Genomic DNA, 17,850 nt, shown 5'->3' with positions numbered 1-17,850 from the left:
GACAGCGAAAGCAGAAAACCCCGAAAGCAAAATGGCCGCCGCTATTCAAGCTCTCCTCGTCCTCGCCCTCTTTCACCTCGCCACTGCGACGCGTAAGTTGGATGGAATCTCTGTGTGAGTGTGAGTCTGTATTTTGTGTGTCTATCTGTGGATCTCTGTGAGTGCGAGACTGCGTCTGACTATGAGTGTCTATGGATGTCTCTGTGCGAGTCTGTGTGGTGGTGAGGATTTTTATCCAAGTTCTCTAATTTTCCCCTCCACATTCAGAAACATGTGTTTAGAGTGTTTGGCTGCTGTTATACATTTCCACATCAGCCACTTTGTTAAGCTATCATTCATGACCAGGTCACTTCTGAAAAAAAGCTACATATCTCAGTCGACCTTACCTGGTAAAATAAAAAAATATTAAGTATGTGCATCTATTTGTGTGTCCGTGTGCACGCCTCTATGGCTGTCTTCATCTTTTTGATTTCTGTGGTGCTGGTCATTCACCCGCTTGTGTGCCGTTACCTGCCTAAATAATTGCTACCCGTGAACGACACTTGCCCCAACAGTTTGTTAAGGCTATAGGGGGAATCCTTGTGGAAGCATTGTGGTGTAGTGTTTAGCGCACTGTGCTATAAACCGGTGACCTGAGTTCGATTCCCGCGCACAACTAATAACGGTGGAGAATATTTGATCTGGTCCTGGGCCTTTCTTTCACTGAGCATTAAAAATAATTGTAGGGGTCAGTGTATAAACATCACCAGTGGGGAGACAAAGGCGGCTGGCCGTTATGCCTTCTAACAGCACTTGCCCTAACATGCTATGCAGGCTATGAAGGGGATTGTTTTTGTCTCTGTGTCGATTTGTGTTGCGTGCGTGTCTCTGCCTTGCCACAGCTGTCGTTGGAAAGCAGACTGTGAGCACTTTATCTACGGGATTCCTGGGCCACCCTGTGGGTGAGTGAGGTTCATTACAACTCAGCGCCACTACACTCACTCACTGAATCACAATGCTAAACGGTCTTAACAGTGCTGTTGCCAGTGCATTGGAAAAATGTGAATGAATGGAGTGCCCAATTAGTGCGGTTATGATGGCTCTAACCTTCGATTAACACGGTTGGCTATGTAGGGTGCGAAATATGTTCAACATAGTGACAGTCATATCATATATTACATTGCTCTAAGGCGATTTAGTTAACGTGTTGCATGGTCTAAAATCTAAATAGACACGTGGGCGACGGGGCATGATAAAAAAGCCCAAATAAGTGACCTCCAATTAAAAAAAAACTAATCTGTAACTTGCAAAAAAATGGCGACATGTTAAAAACACACAAACAACCCATATAAAGGAGGAACTCTTCAAATAAATGAACGCATAGGCCAGCAAGGCAGCATAGTTCAGCAGGCGGCAGCATCTTAATGTTTCAAATGTGGCCACAGGCCAACACGCACACTCATATTGTCACGCGTACATAGTCGCTCACATCCTAACACTCACTCACATTTTCATGCACCCACTCACACATGCTCACAAACACTCACACATTCTTACATGCACATAAACTCTCATTTGTGTACGCATTTGAACGTGGTTTTTTACAATGTGTCTCCCTACCTCCCGATGTCTCATCGTTAACCCGTGGACAACTTATAGTGGGCAAGTCGTTGGCCCATCTTACATCAGTCTCACGAATAATCCTGTTCTATATACATCTATATGCAAGACATGATAGAGGCTGAACCCACATTCTCCATTCAATACCCTCTCGCTATTATAGGAGGCCTGGGCTATGGAGGCCTGGGCTATGGAGGCCTGGGCTATGGAGGTCTGGGCTATGGAGGTCTGGGCTATGGTGGTCTGGGCTATGGTGGTCTAGGCTATCACGGAGCGGCCCTTGGAGGTGCCTACACGCACCATGCTGGTAAGAGATCCATACGCTATGCCACACACTCGACCACCCATAGAAAACAAGTCATGGTCAAATTAGCATTGGAAATTCCACACTCCTATGGCAAGGGGCAAGTTGATCCACACGACAAACCACTGTTGATCTTCCCTACTAAGTGTACTTGTTTTAGCCGATCGCTTGTGTTGTGATCGAAACCTCGCAATTTTAATTAAATTTACTTACATTTTTTCTTTTTTTTTATATCTATGTGACTTTACCGAAAGAACAAAGAATTTGAGGAAGGACAACGAAATATGAGAAGCAGTTCGCAAGAAATCAGTTTTAAATCCAGATGATGTAAAAGTACCACAGCTCCAGTGGCTTCCTAATATCGGAAGAGCGTTGCAGATGGCCGCAGAAGCGCATCTGAGAGAGCCACACAATGATGCGGTGACGGTCTTTTTTCGATGGCCAGCCAAAAGCCGCTGCGAGCGTGTGTATGTATGTTGGAACATCTATCACACCGTACGTTGCAAACCATGCTAATTCGAACGTGCTGGGCGAGGTAAAATTTTTAACCACCATTTAACTCTCCCTCCCTCCTGTGTGTGTGTTGTTTGCAGCCCTCGGTGGACTCGGCTACCCCCTAGGCATTGGTGCCGGTGTGGTGGCTCCTCACGTCGTGAACAGCAAAATCGGTGAGGGTTTCTCTTTCCCGCCGGCAAATTCCCGGCGCAAAAATGTTCCTTCGTTTATACAGCTCAGCTACGGAGTGTTGTTTAGTGCGTGTTTTGAGGACTGCGCTGGTTGACTCTGTTGGAGGCGTAATTTCCTCTCAACAAAGTCCGCTGTGGTCAATATTATATTGTAACACGCGCGTGAATCTCCGTTAACCTTTGTACTGTGATGTGTGCTGTGTATGTAGCTGCCCCGTTGGCGCCTTTTGTTGGTGCCATCTAGGTCGTCACCGGTAAGTGAAGGCTCACGCAGAGACCCGTACACTAAGACAGAGACCCATTGCCCTACCCAAAAAACCCATAATATCCAGAGACCCATAACTGTTTCCAGATATCCATACACTTACAGAAACCCACAAACGTATACAGAGATCTTCAAACTTGACAAAAATAATAGCCAAAACCTCCCGAACCGAGTATAACCTTCCCAAACAGAGTTTTGAAGCTCCTGGGTGGATTGGTGGCACAGCGGTTAAAACTGTGGAGATGCACACTTTTAGATACAGTGTAGGGACACGTGGATTACAGAACACATGAAGGTTATTGTTCCCCCCAACAACAAAAATAGATGGCCAACGCTCACAACAATGAACGGAACAACCAGATGGATGATAAAACGTGGTAAATTAACACAGTAAGAAGCACATCTGCAAGTCACCTCAGTCAGTCAGTGCATAGCAGCTCGGTTTGTATCCATGATGTGCCAACAGCAAGTGCCTCCCACACATCACCTGATGCCCTCAACGTACACCTAGCCTGGCAAAAGCACCATTGTGACGTCACATATCACTTAATGGATTCTTAGAGACACAGGTTTGTTCCGATCATAGTTTGGGCCTAACCCACAAATGGATAATTTATAACGCTGGCTGTGAAGGCCGACTACATTTGTTGAGTGCATCTTAATGATCTGTGATGTGTGTGCGTCCGTGCCCAGCCCTGCATCCCCGTCTGCAGTCACTTAAAATAGAAGTGGTGCCTGCGGAAGCGACTCGAGACTCCGGTGAAGAAGTGAATTGACGAACGTTATGGACAGCCGCCGCGACCCACCACCCATAAAAAGGGGCATAGGTTCACCATCTACTCCCTTCCCATACCTGCCCATTCATACCCATTGACCCACCCATCCTAACCAAGCCCTTGACTCTTACACAAATTCTTATCATCTGTGCAATGTCCTTCTTGTGTTCCGGATTCAAATAAAAATCTGTTCTCACTACACTTATGCGTGTTATTGCGACGTAAACAAACGACCGTGTGTGTGTGTGTAAACGCGTGTGTGCAGTACATTGTCACACGTCCAACTCTCACATGACCCAATAGTTAACCAAATCAACCAAAGTAGGGAAATGTACACGGTCATAAAGCGTACATTTCTCTCCAGATTACCTTCCATTCTATTTACGTATTAAAGAGATTAACCTGCCTGACACCTGGTCACCGAGAGTATTAAGCGCAGTTAAGCTGTCACGGCTTGCATTACACGCACAGCCTGCACAGATTCAGCATAGCTGCACAGCACATTAACTTCACAATAATCATATGAAGGGAAAAAAACAGAACCTGGAGAAAAATCTATGTAACCATGGGGAAAAAATGCTAATTTCAATTATACAGTAGTCAGGGTCAGGATCGAACCCACAGCCTCCTGTATATCAGGTAAGGTAGTTAACATCTCACTACTGCGGGGAGATCCTGGTTGGCAGTCGATAAACATGCTTACCCGCCCCTACTGGACATCTGTGAAAAAGAGCTTCATAGCTGATAGCATTCATCCAATCTTAAACATTTAGATTCTATTGACATTCGAAATATATTGCTACAGAAGGATACTGCATCTAAACTGGAGCCAAAGAGTGACCAACGTAGAAGAAAAAGGTTGCATATAGAAGATGACCTGATGATGCAGGCAGAGGAGAAGGAAACTGCCACTATTTGTACACATAGGTAGGATGGACAATATCACAATTTGAATAGTTTCAGGGTTCATGTGGAGTGTGATTTCTTGAGGAGGGACATAACACACCAAGCGGGTTTGTCGTTTTGCCACACTGTTATAGGTGCTACTTTAATGCACAATTATAGACAGACTCCCACAAGTATTGTCTGACTTGTATGCTCTGTATGGAACTTAATGGAGGAAAACCCGTATGTACATGCAATGCAACCGAATGACTCAATCCCCCATAACCACCCACCATCGCTCTCGCTTACAGGGACCCACGGTCCTGAGTGTCCCAGTTTTTATTAGTCAGCCTATCGCAATATGCAGAGCTTTACTGCCTTCTTTGTAGTATCTCAAGTCTAGTAGTAGGTAGAGCAATTGTGGCTCCCTCTGTGTGGCGTGTCCACCTTCCAGTAGTAAGGAGAGCACTGCTGTCTCACTTGGTGTGGTGTATCCAACACTTCAGCGGTAGGTAGAGCAGGTGGCTCCCTTGGGGATGGTGGATGCAGAACTCAAAATTCTTGATGTTTTCCTACACATGAAATTTGATAATGAGGCCCTTGCAGCTATTGATGTCCTCGTTCTTGGCACTCCGTAGAGTCGACACCACTCACCCAGCTCTTGAAGTGGTCTCTCCGCACTCCAACAATTGATAAATCCCTCCTCGTGGCCCTAGGTGTGGCATAAAGGACAAGTTGCCTGTGTTCTCTGCTGCTGCCCAGACCCATCCTTCTATACCACACAATGTGAAGATGGCTGTGTGGTTGTAAAAAAAAACAAGGCACTGTGGCATAGTATCGGTAAGGCTCTATTTTTGCAACTCCCGACTCTACGAGACCTCTGGCAAAAAAAAATGCCATGCTGCAGCATGTGTAGAGGTGTAATTGTGTATGGGCACGGATGGCTAACAAACACAAGGGGCGTGGTTAGGGCCGTACACAGAGGAGGTGCTCACACCGACGTCCGCACCTGCATCCCCCACGGGGCCCTCCCGGGGGCCGAGTGCTATAAAAGGTGGTGAGCCGGAGGGCTCGAGGTCGGGTATTAGCTTAAACCAGCGAAGACTGAAGACCAGCTAGAATAGGCCACGGAGCTCCCCTGGCTCGCTGTCCTTGTCAGGGCCGACCAGGGCAAGCCGGTGGCGTGGCCCCGAGAGCCCAGACTGACGTTCTTATAAGTGCCGGTCTGGAGACTCAGGGTGCCGGGATCCCAGCTTGACCAGGGCTGGGATAGGTAGCCTCCCCTAGCTCCGTAGTGGAGGACTCGGGCGTAGGTTAGCGGAGTTAGATGTTGTGTCTCCCTGTTAGACGAGTGAAGGGGACGATACCCCTTTAAGTACTATGTGTACCCGTTACTGTGCACAAGTTGGTGTTAATAAATAAGTGTGCCTCCGACTCCATCGTCAAAGCCTCCTGAATACTTACTACACATGTACAAAACTCTTTCGCACGTATCGTGCTCACCAAGCAGCATTGGCTTCCGGTTTCCACGTGACTATAATATAAGGTCACATTAACTCAAAATACCTGCCACAAATGAACCACAATACCTTGCTGAGCTTGTCAAGGAGCATAAACCGTCATGCAGATTCTGGTCATCCTCGCAGTGGTTTTAGGGTAGCCATTGAACAAAGAAGGTCATTGAATTGCGTGCATTCTGAAGCACTTCCACGGCCATCTGGAAGGCGCTTCCTTCCGATATTAGAAATTCACTGGAGCTATACACTTTTGAATCTTCTAGATGGAAAACTAATTTCTTTAGAACTGCAATAGTGTTTAGTTTGTGGTCCTTAAATTAGGATGGTTGGCTACATACGGTACGAAAGAAGTTAAACATATATACATTCTGGCCAGATCTTTATTATATTTGTATTTAGACTGGAGGAATGCAATGAGATATGATGCTTTTTTCACAGATGCCAAGGATGGGCGTGTCAGCAAGTGACAACAAACAATACAAAAACACAATCGAAGTGCAAAACAGAGACACTTGTAAGCAATTCACTAAGTACAAAGGCATTTTTTGTTCACTTCAAAATATAAGTCCGATTTATCAAGATTGGGCAAGGCAGGAAAAACAACAACAAACCAATCCCAGACCACACCAGGACAACACAGCAGCATAAGTCCCTCAATGAAATGGCACATTAGCATTGAACTATCGATACAGGTAATGATCAAAGTTACGAATCACATTTGCAAATGTGGCTGGTTCGATATTCAGCACTCATATTCCTGCTTCAGATCTTCAGCTGCAGACTCAAGTCAGGCGTCAGTAGTTGGTGCAAAGAACGAGTAAAAATTATTTCAGTGTCAGAGAACTCCCTCCCCATAGAAATTCACAGAGAGAGTGCACGGTCCTTCGTTTCATCACAACGACGAAGGTTAAATTTCACCTGTGAATCACTGTCTCCAAGCGGTAAGTCCACGCACCAGTGTTGACATACCAGAGAAGGTGGTAAAACTTTAGAAAGACAGATTAATTTACATGTCCAAAACACGCGAATCAATTGTGAACCCCAATCATTTCAAATGGTTAAACCATTAAACCCTTAAGGTAATGACACCTTTTCTAGTACCGACGAGTGACACCTGGGCTGGGCTCATATGTACGTGTGTATGTATCTTGAACTGAATTCTCATCGTACATAGCCAACCGTGATATTCGGAGTTGCTGGGTACAGACAACAACCTAAACACTGAAAGCACTTATAAATAAATAACTTTTCAACATAGATGATTTGAAAGTGCGTAGCTCCAACGGCTTCCTAATATCGGATGGAAGAGCATTGCATATGGCCGCAATAGCGCATCTGAAAGAGTGGTGCAAAAAAACAAACAGCTGCAGGCCACGGCTTATCCCCTGCCGCCACAGGAGGCATTTGATTTATCTCCCCTCATAATGCGATAATTTTGCTAGTTTTGCGAAAAAATGTGGGATAAATTAAAATGACTCGTTAGAGCGAATTCTCATTAAAAATAACGCTCGTTATGCAAGAAACGTCTGTACTCTTGAAACCAGCGTCACGTGGCTGCTTGATGTGACTGGACAGCCTCACGATGAAATGACATGAGAGGATCATGTGATGGCAACACCTTATTCGCAAGTGCTCTCCTGGGTCACCTTTGTATGTAAAACTAAAAAAGAAGATTATAGCACTAGGTAAGACCCACTGAGTGACCTGGCTATCACATGAGAGCTCAAGGAAATAGCTTATCACGTGGACATTTATAGCAGCCAAATTCTTCAAAAGCATGTTTCTACAGACTTATTGGGACCTAGTGATCCATAGAGGACCACAGAGATCCAGAGACTCATATAGAACCATAGAAACCCACAGAAATCCACAAAGACCCATGAAGACCAAGTAATATCTAAGCTCATCGTGACTCAAAACGAATAAATAAATATTTTAAAACGCAAAGCACTCCACTGGGCTATGTAGCTCCTTTTCAGAAGCGACCTGCCCACAAATACTAGCTCAACGAAGTCTCCTATCACGTGAAAATGTTTAGAAGCCAAATATTCTAAACGCATGCCAATTATGAATGTGGAGGGAATAACCAGAGGACAAGAAGAAAAATGCGCGTGAACACGGGGAGAGACATGTAGAAACAAATGATTGACTAATGAAGTGGCTTATGTGGAAATTAATAGCAGCAGCCAAATACTCTAAACCCGTTATGTTGATTCTAAATGTAGAGGAAAAAAGTCGCAGGACCCAGAGAAAAAAATCTACACGACCACGAGGAGAAGACGCAAATCCAAATACGGTATCGAAGCTACGACATTCTGTATACCAGGCGAGGTGGTTAATCTATATATAAGGGAAATAAGTGAATATGTGTGTCTGTTCAAAATGTTTAGCGTACTTCCCGATAAGCAACAAACTTGACGTCACATCTGTGATGTCACCCGCAATGCGGAAGCGTTACACAGTGTACCTGCTGACGTCATCCTCCCCCACCCTCGGCGTAGGCCGTGTATTAATCCAAGACAAAAATCTAAGTCTCGGGCGAAGCCGGGTAGTAAAGCTAGTTACCAATATGTCCCACGCGTGACGTCACTTCACACTTGCCCCCCCTACCCCTTATGAATAATCAGCTGAACAATGTTTCTATTGAACATATCAGATTTACTGCAATACACCCGTTCTTGGACGGGCAAACAAGCTAGTATCTGATAGCCACCGTCGCGTTCTGGAACAGTGACCAAGAGAAATAAGCCCACACGCCACAAATACTACCACTGTTCAATCCTTGAGTCGCTCCCATTGATCCAGCACTAAATACATATTGACACGTATATCTCAGACGTTGTATATTGGTTTAGCGTCGATTTACTCTTCAAAAACCACTATCGTCATTCATAAATGTAACATTTACTTGTAATATCTCATTTAACGCATCTATTGGGGCATATAATACTGTAATTAAAATAAATGCATAAAATACATATTTTTCTGTCTGAAGCAACAAATAAAACGTTCTCTACCAATCAACGCATCAATCTCAATGCCAAATCCGAGGTTCCACATTAGCTATTGTTTTAACCATAAACTCTGAAAATGTAATAAACATTCAATTGAACAAACTACCCGAATGGCCTTATTTTTTGTTTACCATCCATAACGTATTAATCACCTTCTGATGACTGTATATGTCCTTAATTCGCCCCAAAACAGCGAAGTTATTCAAGCTCGTGAACGTAATTCAACAAAGGCGGCCATTGGGTTGGATCTCGACCGCCATTTTGTTTTGATACACTTTGGGGGCCAAAAAACGCGGCCCGGCCAATTCCACAAAAATAAACACCGAAAGTTCACATCTCGTCCCTGCAACAGTTGCCAAGAGTCACCACATCAGCCCAAACGCCACGCAACATCCCGCTGCTCAATCCTCCCATAGACCGAATAGAGCAAAGGGGTGCTTTGTGGAAGTACAGTACAGTGTTCAAATTATATTCTTGGGTCTTTGGGTAAAGTCACGTAGATAGGTGACTTTACAGAAAACCCTAGAATATGAATTCCTGCAGTGACGAAAGCTTTAAGTCAAGATCTAGTGTTCAAATAATTTTGCACCCTTCATAGTCGAGACCCCGCTAGCTGAAATTGCACAAGCTGCACACTAAAATTATCAGAATCGACTTTTACATCACAGTTTAATTTACATATATTCATTATCCTTTATGCCCTGCAAAATGTATCCATTTGGTTTTTAATATCGGAATGCCTCCCTTGCATTATTGCCAGAAAGGGTAAAAGCCGACTATTAATGCCGAAAAGAATATCCATTATCATTACTCAATTAAATAAACAATCAGCATTGATTTTTTTATCGAATAATTATGATTTGGCGACATAAACATGAATATCAATGATTTAACTTTGGACTGTTCGGGGAAGTCAAACCTCTGAACACGAATCCGCGCGTGGTGCCTGGGCGTGGCCTGTACACGTGCACGTGTAGCTCAGGAGCCAATCCCCGAGTCGCTGTTTTTCGTCACGCGATGGAGCACGCGCCCGAGCTTGCAAATTACACACCGAGAACGCAACGGCAGCAAGATGCAGGACAAGACGAATACTACTGGGCACCGATGGACTGAAACAAAAACCCCAGCTTTGTTCGGTTTAACATTCAGGTCAAATAATAAAGTATGTTTTGCGGGTTAAATCCCATGAATATAAATGTCGTTAACCCTCCACCAGCCGACACAATAAGTAAACGGGGTTGTCACCAAAACGAAACATTAAGTTTCTACTTCAGCACTCACTGGTGTTGTAAATGTTGTGGATTCAGCGAAAACAGAACTGCGTGTCTTTGCTGTGTGAACATACTTTAGGTGTGCACATTTGGGAATATATGACAGTACTGTATATATGCGTTGGTGTGACCATGTGTACGTTTTAAATATTGAGGTGCACTATAAAAAACGTTGCCACTGGAGAGACACAGGCGGTCGGGAGTGTTGGCCACAAACTCCCTCGTGTACGGTGCGGGCCGAGAAAAGTGCTCGCTAACAGCACTTGCCCCAACAGTATGTTAAGGCTATACGGGGGGGGGGGTTTGTTTTTATTAATGTTCAAAGCTTATGCGAATATATATTTGCATGTATATATGTCTATGCATGCTCTATGTGTCCGTGTGTATGTCAGAATTCATCTAAAGTTTGCATATTCTCCACCATGGTCACATGGATTTTTTTCTCCGGGTCTTCTGTTTTTAAATCCTTTATATTAAGTTCGCGTGCTTGCTTGCTTGCTTAGGACCGAGCTGACATTTTCCACACAGACTCGTTGTGCCAGACAATTATTGTTCGTGAAAAAAAATTCCCAAAATGTTACACTTTTTAGGCAAAAAAAAATTTATTTTACATATATTCAAATAGAACGCATTCATGGCTTTGGCTGAACGTCAGAGTGTAAGAACCCAGAGCGTAACCCATCCACAGGCCGTGGCGGAGTAGCGCAGTTGGTAGCGCCCTCGCTTCCCATGCCAAAGGTCGCGGGATCGATCCCCGCGTCCTCCACAGGCGAATATATTTTTAAATCCTTTATATTAAGTTCGCCGCCACGCATATAAAGGATTTATAGTGAAAAACTTAGTTTTTACGGGTTTACTTGTTTGTCCTCCACATTTAGCATCAACATCACGACATTTATAGTATTTACCTACTATACATTTCCACAAAATGACATCAGCCACTTCGTTGTGCTTTCATTTGTGATGGCCAGGTTGCTTCTGAAAAATATCAATATTAGCAGTGGACCTTACCTGGTAATTTGTTTGTTTAGTTTTAGTTTAATATCGAGGCAAATGCGACATTTAGCGGTGTCGTGTGGAAATGTACTGAAACTCAAGTTTAAAAAAACCCAAAAATATTTAGAGATGCTTCAATGACTCCAATATTTTGACAGGAAATAGACAGGGTGGTTGCTTTTGGCGATTGCCAGCGCTACACTGGAGCTATTGAGGCTAGGCCTTGTCCTGGCTCGGACAAATCCAAGCCAGCCCCTGGTTGCTGCCTTTAAAAGCCGGGGCTCAAACCCCAGGCTCGTCACTCCGAAGTGAAGCTTCATCAGCCTCAACTCAAGCCCTTCTCTCTTGTCGTCGACAGCGAAAGCAGAAAACCCTAAAAGCAAAATGGCCGCCGCTATGCAAGCTCTTGTCGTCCTGGCCCTCCTTCACCTCGCCACTGCGTCACGTAAGTTGGATAGAATCTCTGTGTGTGCATCTTTGTCTATCTGAGGATCTCTGCGAGTGCGATTCTGCGTCTGACTTTGTGTCAATGGATGTCTCTGCGAGTCTGTGTGGTGGCGTGGATTTTTATCCAGGTTCTCTAATTTTCCCCTCCACATTTCCACATCAGCCACTTTGTTCAGCTATAATTTGTTACCAGGTCGCTTCTGAAAAAGAGCGACATGGCTCAGTCGGTCTTATATGATAAAATAAAAAAAGATTAAGTCTGTGCATCTATTTGTGTGTCCGTGTGCACGTGTCTATGACTGTCTTTATATTTTTGTATCTGTGGTGCTGGCCATCCACCCGCTTGTGTGCCGTTAATTGCCTAAATAATTGCAACTCGTGAACGACACTTGCCCCATCAGTTTGTTAAGGCTATAGGGGGAATCTTTGTGGGAGCATTGTGGTGTAGTGTTTAGCGCACTGTGCAATAAACCGGTGACTTGAGTTCGATTCCCGCTCGCAACGAATAACGGTGGCGAATATATAAAATTGTCCTGGGCCTTTCTTTGACTCAGCATTAAAAATAAGTGTATGGGTCAGTGTATGAACATCACCAGTGGGTAGACAAAGGCGGCTGGCCGTTATGCCTTCTAACACGACTTGCCCCAACATGCTATGAAGGCTATGAAGGGGATTGTTTTTTTCTCTGTGTAAATTTGTGTTGCGTGCGTGTCTCATGCCTTGCCACAGCTGTCATTGGCAAGCAGACAGTGAGCACTTTATCTACGGGATTCCTGGGCCACCCTGTGGGTGAGTGAGGTTCATCTCAACTCAGCACCACTACACTCACTCACTGAATCACATTGCGAAACGGTCTAAACAGTGCTGTTGCCAGTGCATTGTAAAAATGTGAATGAATGAAGTGCCCAATTAGTGCGGTTATGCTGGCTCGAACCTCCGATTAACACGGTTGGCTATGAAGGGTGCGAAAGATGTTCAACATAGTGACAGAGTCATATCGTATATTATATTGCTCTAAGGCGATTTTAATTATCGTGTTGCATGATCTAAAATCTAAATAGACAAGTGGGCGACGGGGCATGATGAGAAAGCCCAAATAAGTGACCTCCAATAAAAAAAAACACAAATCTGTAACTTGCAAAAAAATGGCGACATGTTAAAAACACACAAACAACCCATATAAAGGAGGAACCCTTCAAAGAAATGAAAGCATAGGCCAGCAGACAGCATAGTTCAGCAGGCGGCAGAATCTTAATGCTTCAAATGTGGCCACAGGCCAACACGCACACTCATATTCTCACGCGTACATAGTCGCTCACATCCTAACACTCACTCACATTTTCATGCACCCACTCACACATGCTCACAAACACTCACACATTCTTATATGCACTTAAAACTAATTTGTGTACGCATTTTAATTTCTTTTTTTACTGTGTGTCTCCCTATCTCCCGATGTCTCTTCGTTAACCCGTGGACAACTTATAGTGGGTAAGTCGTTGGCCCATCTCACTCACATCAGTCTCACGAATAACCCTGTTCTATATACATATATGCAACGCATGATAGAGCCTGAACCCACATTCTTCATTCTATTCCCTCTCGCTATTACAGGAGGCCTGGGCTATGGAGGTCTGGGCTATCGTGGTCTAGGCTATGGTGGTCTAGGCTATCACGGAGCAGTCCTTGGAGGTGCCTACACGCACCATGCAGGTAAGAGATACCACCCCCCCCCCCCCCCTTATGCCACACTCTCAACCTCATACCAAAAGAGTCGTGGTCAAATTAGCATTGGAAATTCCACACTCCTATGGCAAGGGGCGAGTTGATCCACACGACAAACCACTGTTGATCTTCCCTACTAAGTATACTTGTTTTAGCCATCAACCATGATTTTAACTCTCAACATGAATTCCTGCAGTCACGAAAGTTTTAAGTAAAAACACAACACACGAATGTATGTTGAACTTCCCTCGCATCGTACCTAGCCAACTGTGCTAATCGGAGGTGTGGAGGAAGGACAACTAAACACGAGAAGCAGTTCGCAAGAAATTAGTTTTCCATCTAGATGATGTAAACGTTCTACAGCTCCAGTGCCTTCCTAATATCGGAAGAACATTGCAGATGGCCGCAGAAGCGCATCTGAAAGGGCCACGCGATGATGCGGTGACGGTCTTTTTTCGATGGCCAGCCAAAAGTCGCTGCGAGTGTGTGTACGTTGGAACATCTATCACACCTTACGTTGCAAACCATGCTAATTCGGACGTGCTGGGCGAGGTTAATTTTTTAACCACCATTTAACTCTCCCTCCCTCCTGTGTGTGTGTTGTTTGCAGCCCTCGGCGGACTCGGTTACCCCCTAGGCATTGGTGCTGGTGTGGTGGCTCCTCACGTGGTGAACAGCAAAATCGGTGAGGGTTTCTCTTTCCCGCCGGCAAATTCCCGGCGCAAAAATATTCCTTCGTTTATACAGCTCAGCTACGGATTGTTGTTTAGTGCGTGTATTAAGGACTGTGCTGGTTGACTCTGTTGGATGCGTCATTTACTCTCAACAAAGTCTGCTGTGGTCAATATTATACTGTAACACGCGCGTGAATCTCCGTTAACCTTTGCCTGCGATGTGTGCTGTGTATGCAGCTGCCCCTTTGGCGCCTTTTGTTGGTGCCATCTAGGTCGTCACCGGTAAATGAACCTCGCAAAGACACCAAAGACTCACGCAGAGACCCATAACACTTTTCGAGACCCATACACGTACCCAGACATCCATACACTTAGAGAACCCCACGAACATATCCAGAGATCCTTAGACTTGACAAAATAATTGCCAATACATCCCGAAATGAGTATAACCTTCGCAATGAAATTATTGTGACTTTCATTGGGAAAGTCTTGAGACTTTCATTGGGAAGTCTCAAGACTCCACCAATCCTGGGTGGAGATTCACATTTCTCGACAGAGTGGAGTGACACGAGGATTAGAGAACACATGCAGGTTATTATCCCCTCCCAACAACATCAACAACAGAGGGCCAACGCTCACAACAACGAGCAGAGCAACCAGATGGATAAAATATGGGAAGTTAACACAGTGGGAAGCACATCTGCAAATCATCTCAGTCAGTTAGTGCATAACAGCTCGGCTTGTAACCATGATCTGCTAGCAGCAAGTGCTTTCCACACATCACCCGATGGCCTCCACGTGCACCTAGCCTGGCAAGAGCACCATTGTGACATCACTATCACTTTGGTGATGATTTGACAGCGGCTGTTATTGTTGTTGTGTAAATGTGCCATGTGTGTGTGTTTGTCTGTCCGTGTACAGTGACAGGAGAATTGCTGGATGATCGTTGCCTTGCCGCACCAGGTAACTATTATACTAGGCACGTTGCATTATACTTGGCACGAGTTGGCCTGTGCCTGTGCCTGCAGCATTAAATTCGTGCTGTCTTCTGCAAATATTTGACGAAATGCCTTCATTTTTTTAGATCAACAGGGAAGTTCGTGGTTGACGCATTCCTCCTCTGATGCGGAGTTACTTTTTTTCCCCGAGCCCCGCCCCTCTGGAGGCCCCAACCTTTCATCATTAGGCCCCACCCATTCCCCCAAACACAGGGATGGACTTGTTGTTTTTTAAAGGAAATGCCAACTTAGTGTTTACCCGCTGCAGGAATTAGCAAACTCTGTGCTAAACCCGAGTCGATTTCAGTGAGACATTGTGAGAGGATAGTGATCGGGGTTGTGGAAGGAGGGGAGGAGGTACGTATTATGTATATGTTGAACTTTTTTGGAAACATACGTAGCCAACCGCGATTATCGGAAGTGCGGGGAAAGGTCAACGAACTGAACACAAAAGCTGTTCTAAAGAAATTAGTTGTCAATCTAGATGATTTAAAAGTGTATAGCTCCAGTGGTAGAGGGTCCTTAAAGGGTTCTTAGAGACACAGGTTTGGTCATATATTTTTGTTGGCTTTACTCACAAATGGATGATTGATAATGCTGGCCCAGAAAGGCTGACTACGTTTGCTAAGTGTAACTTAACGATCTGTGATGCGTGCTCATTCGTGCCCAGCCCTGTGTCCTGTCTGCAGTCACTTCAACCAGAAGTGGTGCCTGCGGAAGTGACTCAAGACTCCGGTGAAGAAGTGACTTGACCAATGTTATGGACAGCCGTCGCCAACCACCACCCACCAAAGGGGCATAGGTTCACCACCTACTCCCCTCCCATACCTGCCCATTCATACCGACTGACCCACCCATCCTACTCAAGTCCTTGACTCTCACACACCTTCTTGTCATCGGCGCGATGGTATCTTTTCGCCGTTCATTAAGTTCCTGACTCCCCTAATCCCAAGCCAACTTCCTGAAAATCAAGCCCTTGAGTGCGTGAGTGAGTATATGAGCGTGTGTCAGAGTGAGTGCGCGACGCAAATGAGTAGGCGGGTGTGCCGGCGTCTGTCCTTAACGTTTTTCTGAACTTCTCGGCATTAACACAAACAACGATGAATTAACACGACCTGAAAAAACGAAATATACCACGAATAGCCAAAATTTTAATATATATTTTAAAACGAACCATGGCATTAATCGTAAAAAAATCTAAATCTGGTGGCGAGGGGAGCACGCACAGATTCTGATTCTTCAATCAAGGGGAGTGAATCAAACGGGCGGTTGAAATTACTCTGTGATTAAAGCTGTTAACGTTAACTAAAATATATGAAAATGTTAATAATAATGGGACTTAGGAATCGACTGTTCGACAGTAACCAACAAGAATTCAGCTAGATTGGAACGGTGGGTGCAACGCCGATGGGAGTTTGGTTCATAGATAGATATATATACACGAACAATATCTGGTGTCATTTTACGGCAAGTCGATACCATCACGGTGGAAAAACCTTAGCCCTAATTCACGATGTCGCCACCGTTTAACACGGAGTCACCTTAGCGCAGCAGTTACACTCAGCTGTAAGCCCTGGCTTCCCAAATCCCCCTCCCCCGATCTCCATGTGTGCCCCCCTCTCCTCGCACTGAGTATATGCCTATCGTTATTTAGTTCTCGTCAGTTCCAGAGTTTTGTTTTAATCGGTTGAAAAGTGAGGATACCTGAAAATTCTCCCCCAAGAATTCGAAATTGTTGCGGGTCAAAGGTCTGGTCGACTTTGGCCCCAAAAACGTTTGATAGTAGTGGGTCGAAATGTGTGTGTTTGCTAACGCCAAGTGTCATTAACAGCTCCCGTGGTGAGTTCACTCACGATTTCAATTTCATTGGCCGGGAACTCAATCGCACTGTAGATAACGGATGCTGTTATGTTACGAGTGTTTTCACGATTGAATTACTTGGCCGATGAGATAGGACAGGTGTATGTGTGATAGTTTGTGAAAGGTTGTTAAGTCCTGGATAGATCCGACGCGACTTGGGTGGATATGTTCTGTGCAACGTCTTTTTTCTGTTCCGGATTAAAATAAAAATCTGTACTCACTGCCCTTATGCGTGCTATTGCGACGTAAACAAACAACTGTGTGTGTGTGGGTGCGAACGCATGCGTGCAGTACATTGTCACATGTCCAACTGTCACGTGAGCCAATAGTTAAGCAAAGCGACCAAAGTACAGAAATCGTACGTAGTCATAAAGCGTGCATTTCTCACCAGTTTATCTTCCAGTTCATTCACGTATAAAAGAGATTAACGTGCCAGCCTCATGGTCACCCAGATCCTTAAGTGCAGTTAAGTTGTCACGGCTTGCATTACAGATACAGATCCGCACAGCTTCAGCATAGCCGCACAGCACATTAACTTCACAAACATTCTATAAAACTAAACTTTTTTTTACCAGGTGAGGCCCACTGAGCTATATAGCTCCTTTTCAAAAGTGAACTGGCCAAAAGTGATAGATCAATGAAGTGGTTTTTCATCATGTGTAAATTTATAGTCGCAGCCAAATAATCTAAAAGAATATTTCTAAATATGGAGGGAAAACCCAGAGGACCCGGAGAAAAATCCACGCAACCACGGGGAGAACATATAAACTTGAAATATACAGGCGTCGAAGTGGGGATCAAACCCAATACTTCCTGTGTACCAGACGAGGTGG

At 44.8% G+C, this 17,850-nt stretch overlaps 1 protein-coding gene across 3 annotated transcripts in view; it reads left to right on the top strand.

The window, feature by feature from the left end:
* The window catches only part of LOC133339164 (lamprin 1.8-10-like), a 29,763-nt gene extending 12,521 nt beyond the window's left edge, over positions 1 to 17,242 (top strand). For 2 of the 3 annotated variants that reach the window (XM_061547313.1, XM_061547310.1), the window contains exons 5-7: positions 14,397 to 14,441; positions 15,081 to 15,122; positions 15,828 to 17,242. In XM_061547313.1, the coding sequence (XP_061403297.1) occupies positions 14,397 to 14,431 (35 nt within the window). In that variant the 3' untranslated portion in view covers positions 14,432 to 14,441; positions 15,081 to 15,122; positions 15,828 to 17,242. Of the gene's footprint in view, positions 1 to 2,798; positions 2,844 to 3,547; positions 3,826 to 14,396; positions 14,442 to 15,080; positions 15,123 to 15,827 lie in introns of those variants that run through there. The other variant, XM_061547311.1, reaches the window with a different exon arrangement.
* The last annotated feature ends 608 nt before the right edge of the window (positions 17,243 to 17,850 follow it).

Source organism: Lethenteron reissneri, unplaced genomic scaffold (assembly GCF_015708825.2).
Source record: "Lethenteron reissneri isolate LAM-NWPU_2019-01 unplaced genomic scaffold, ASM1570882v1 scaffold_1640, whole genome shotgun sequence".
Classification (NCBI taxonomy): Eukaryota; Metazoa; Chordata; class Hyperoartia; order Petromyzontiformes; family Petromyzontidae; genus Lethenteron; species Lethenteron reissneri.
The sequence above is the reverse complement of the archived record's forward strand: the minus strand, read 5'-3'. Positions and strand labels throughout refer to the sequence as shown.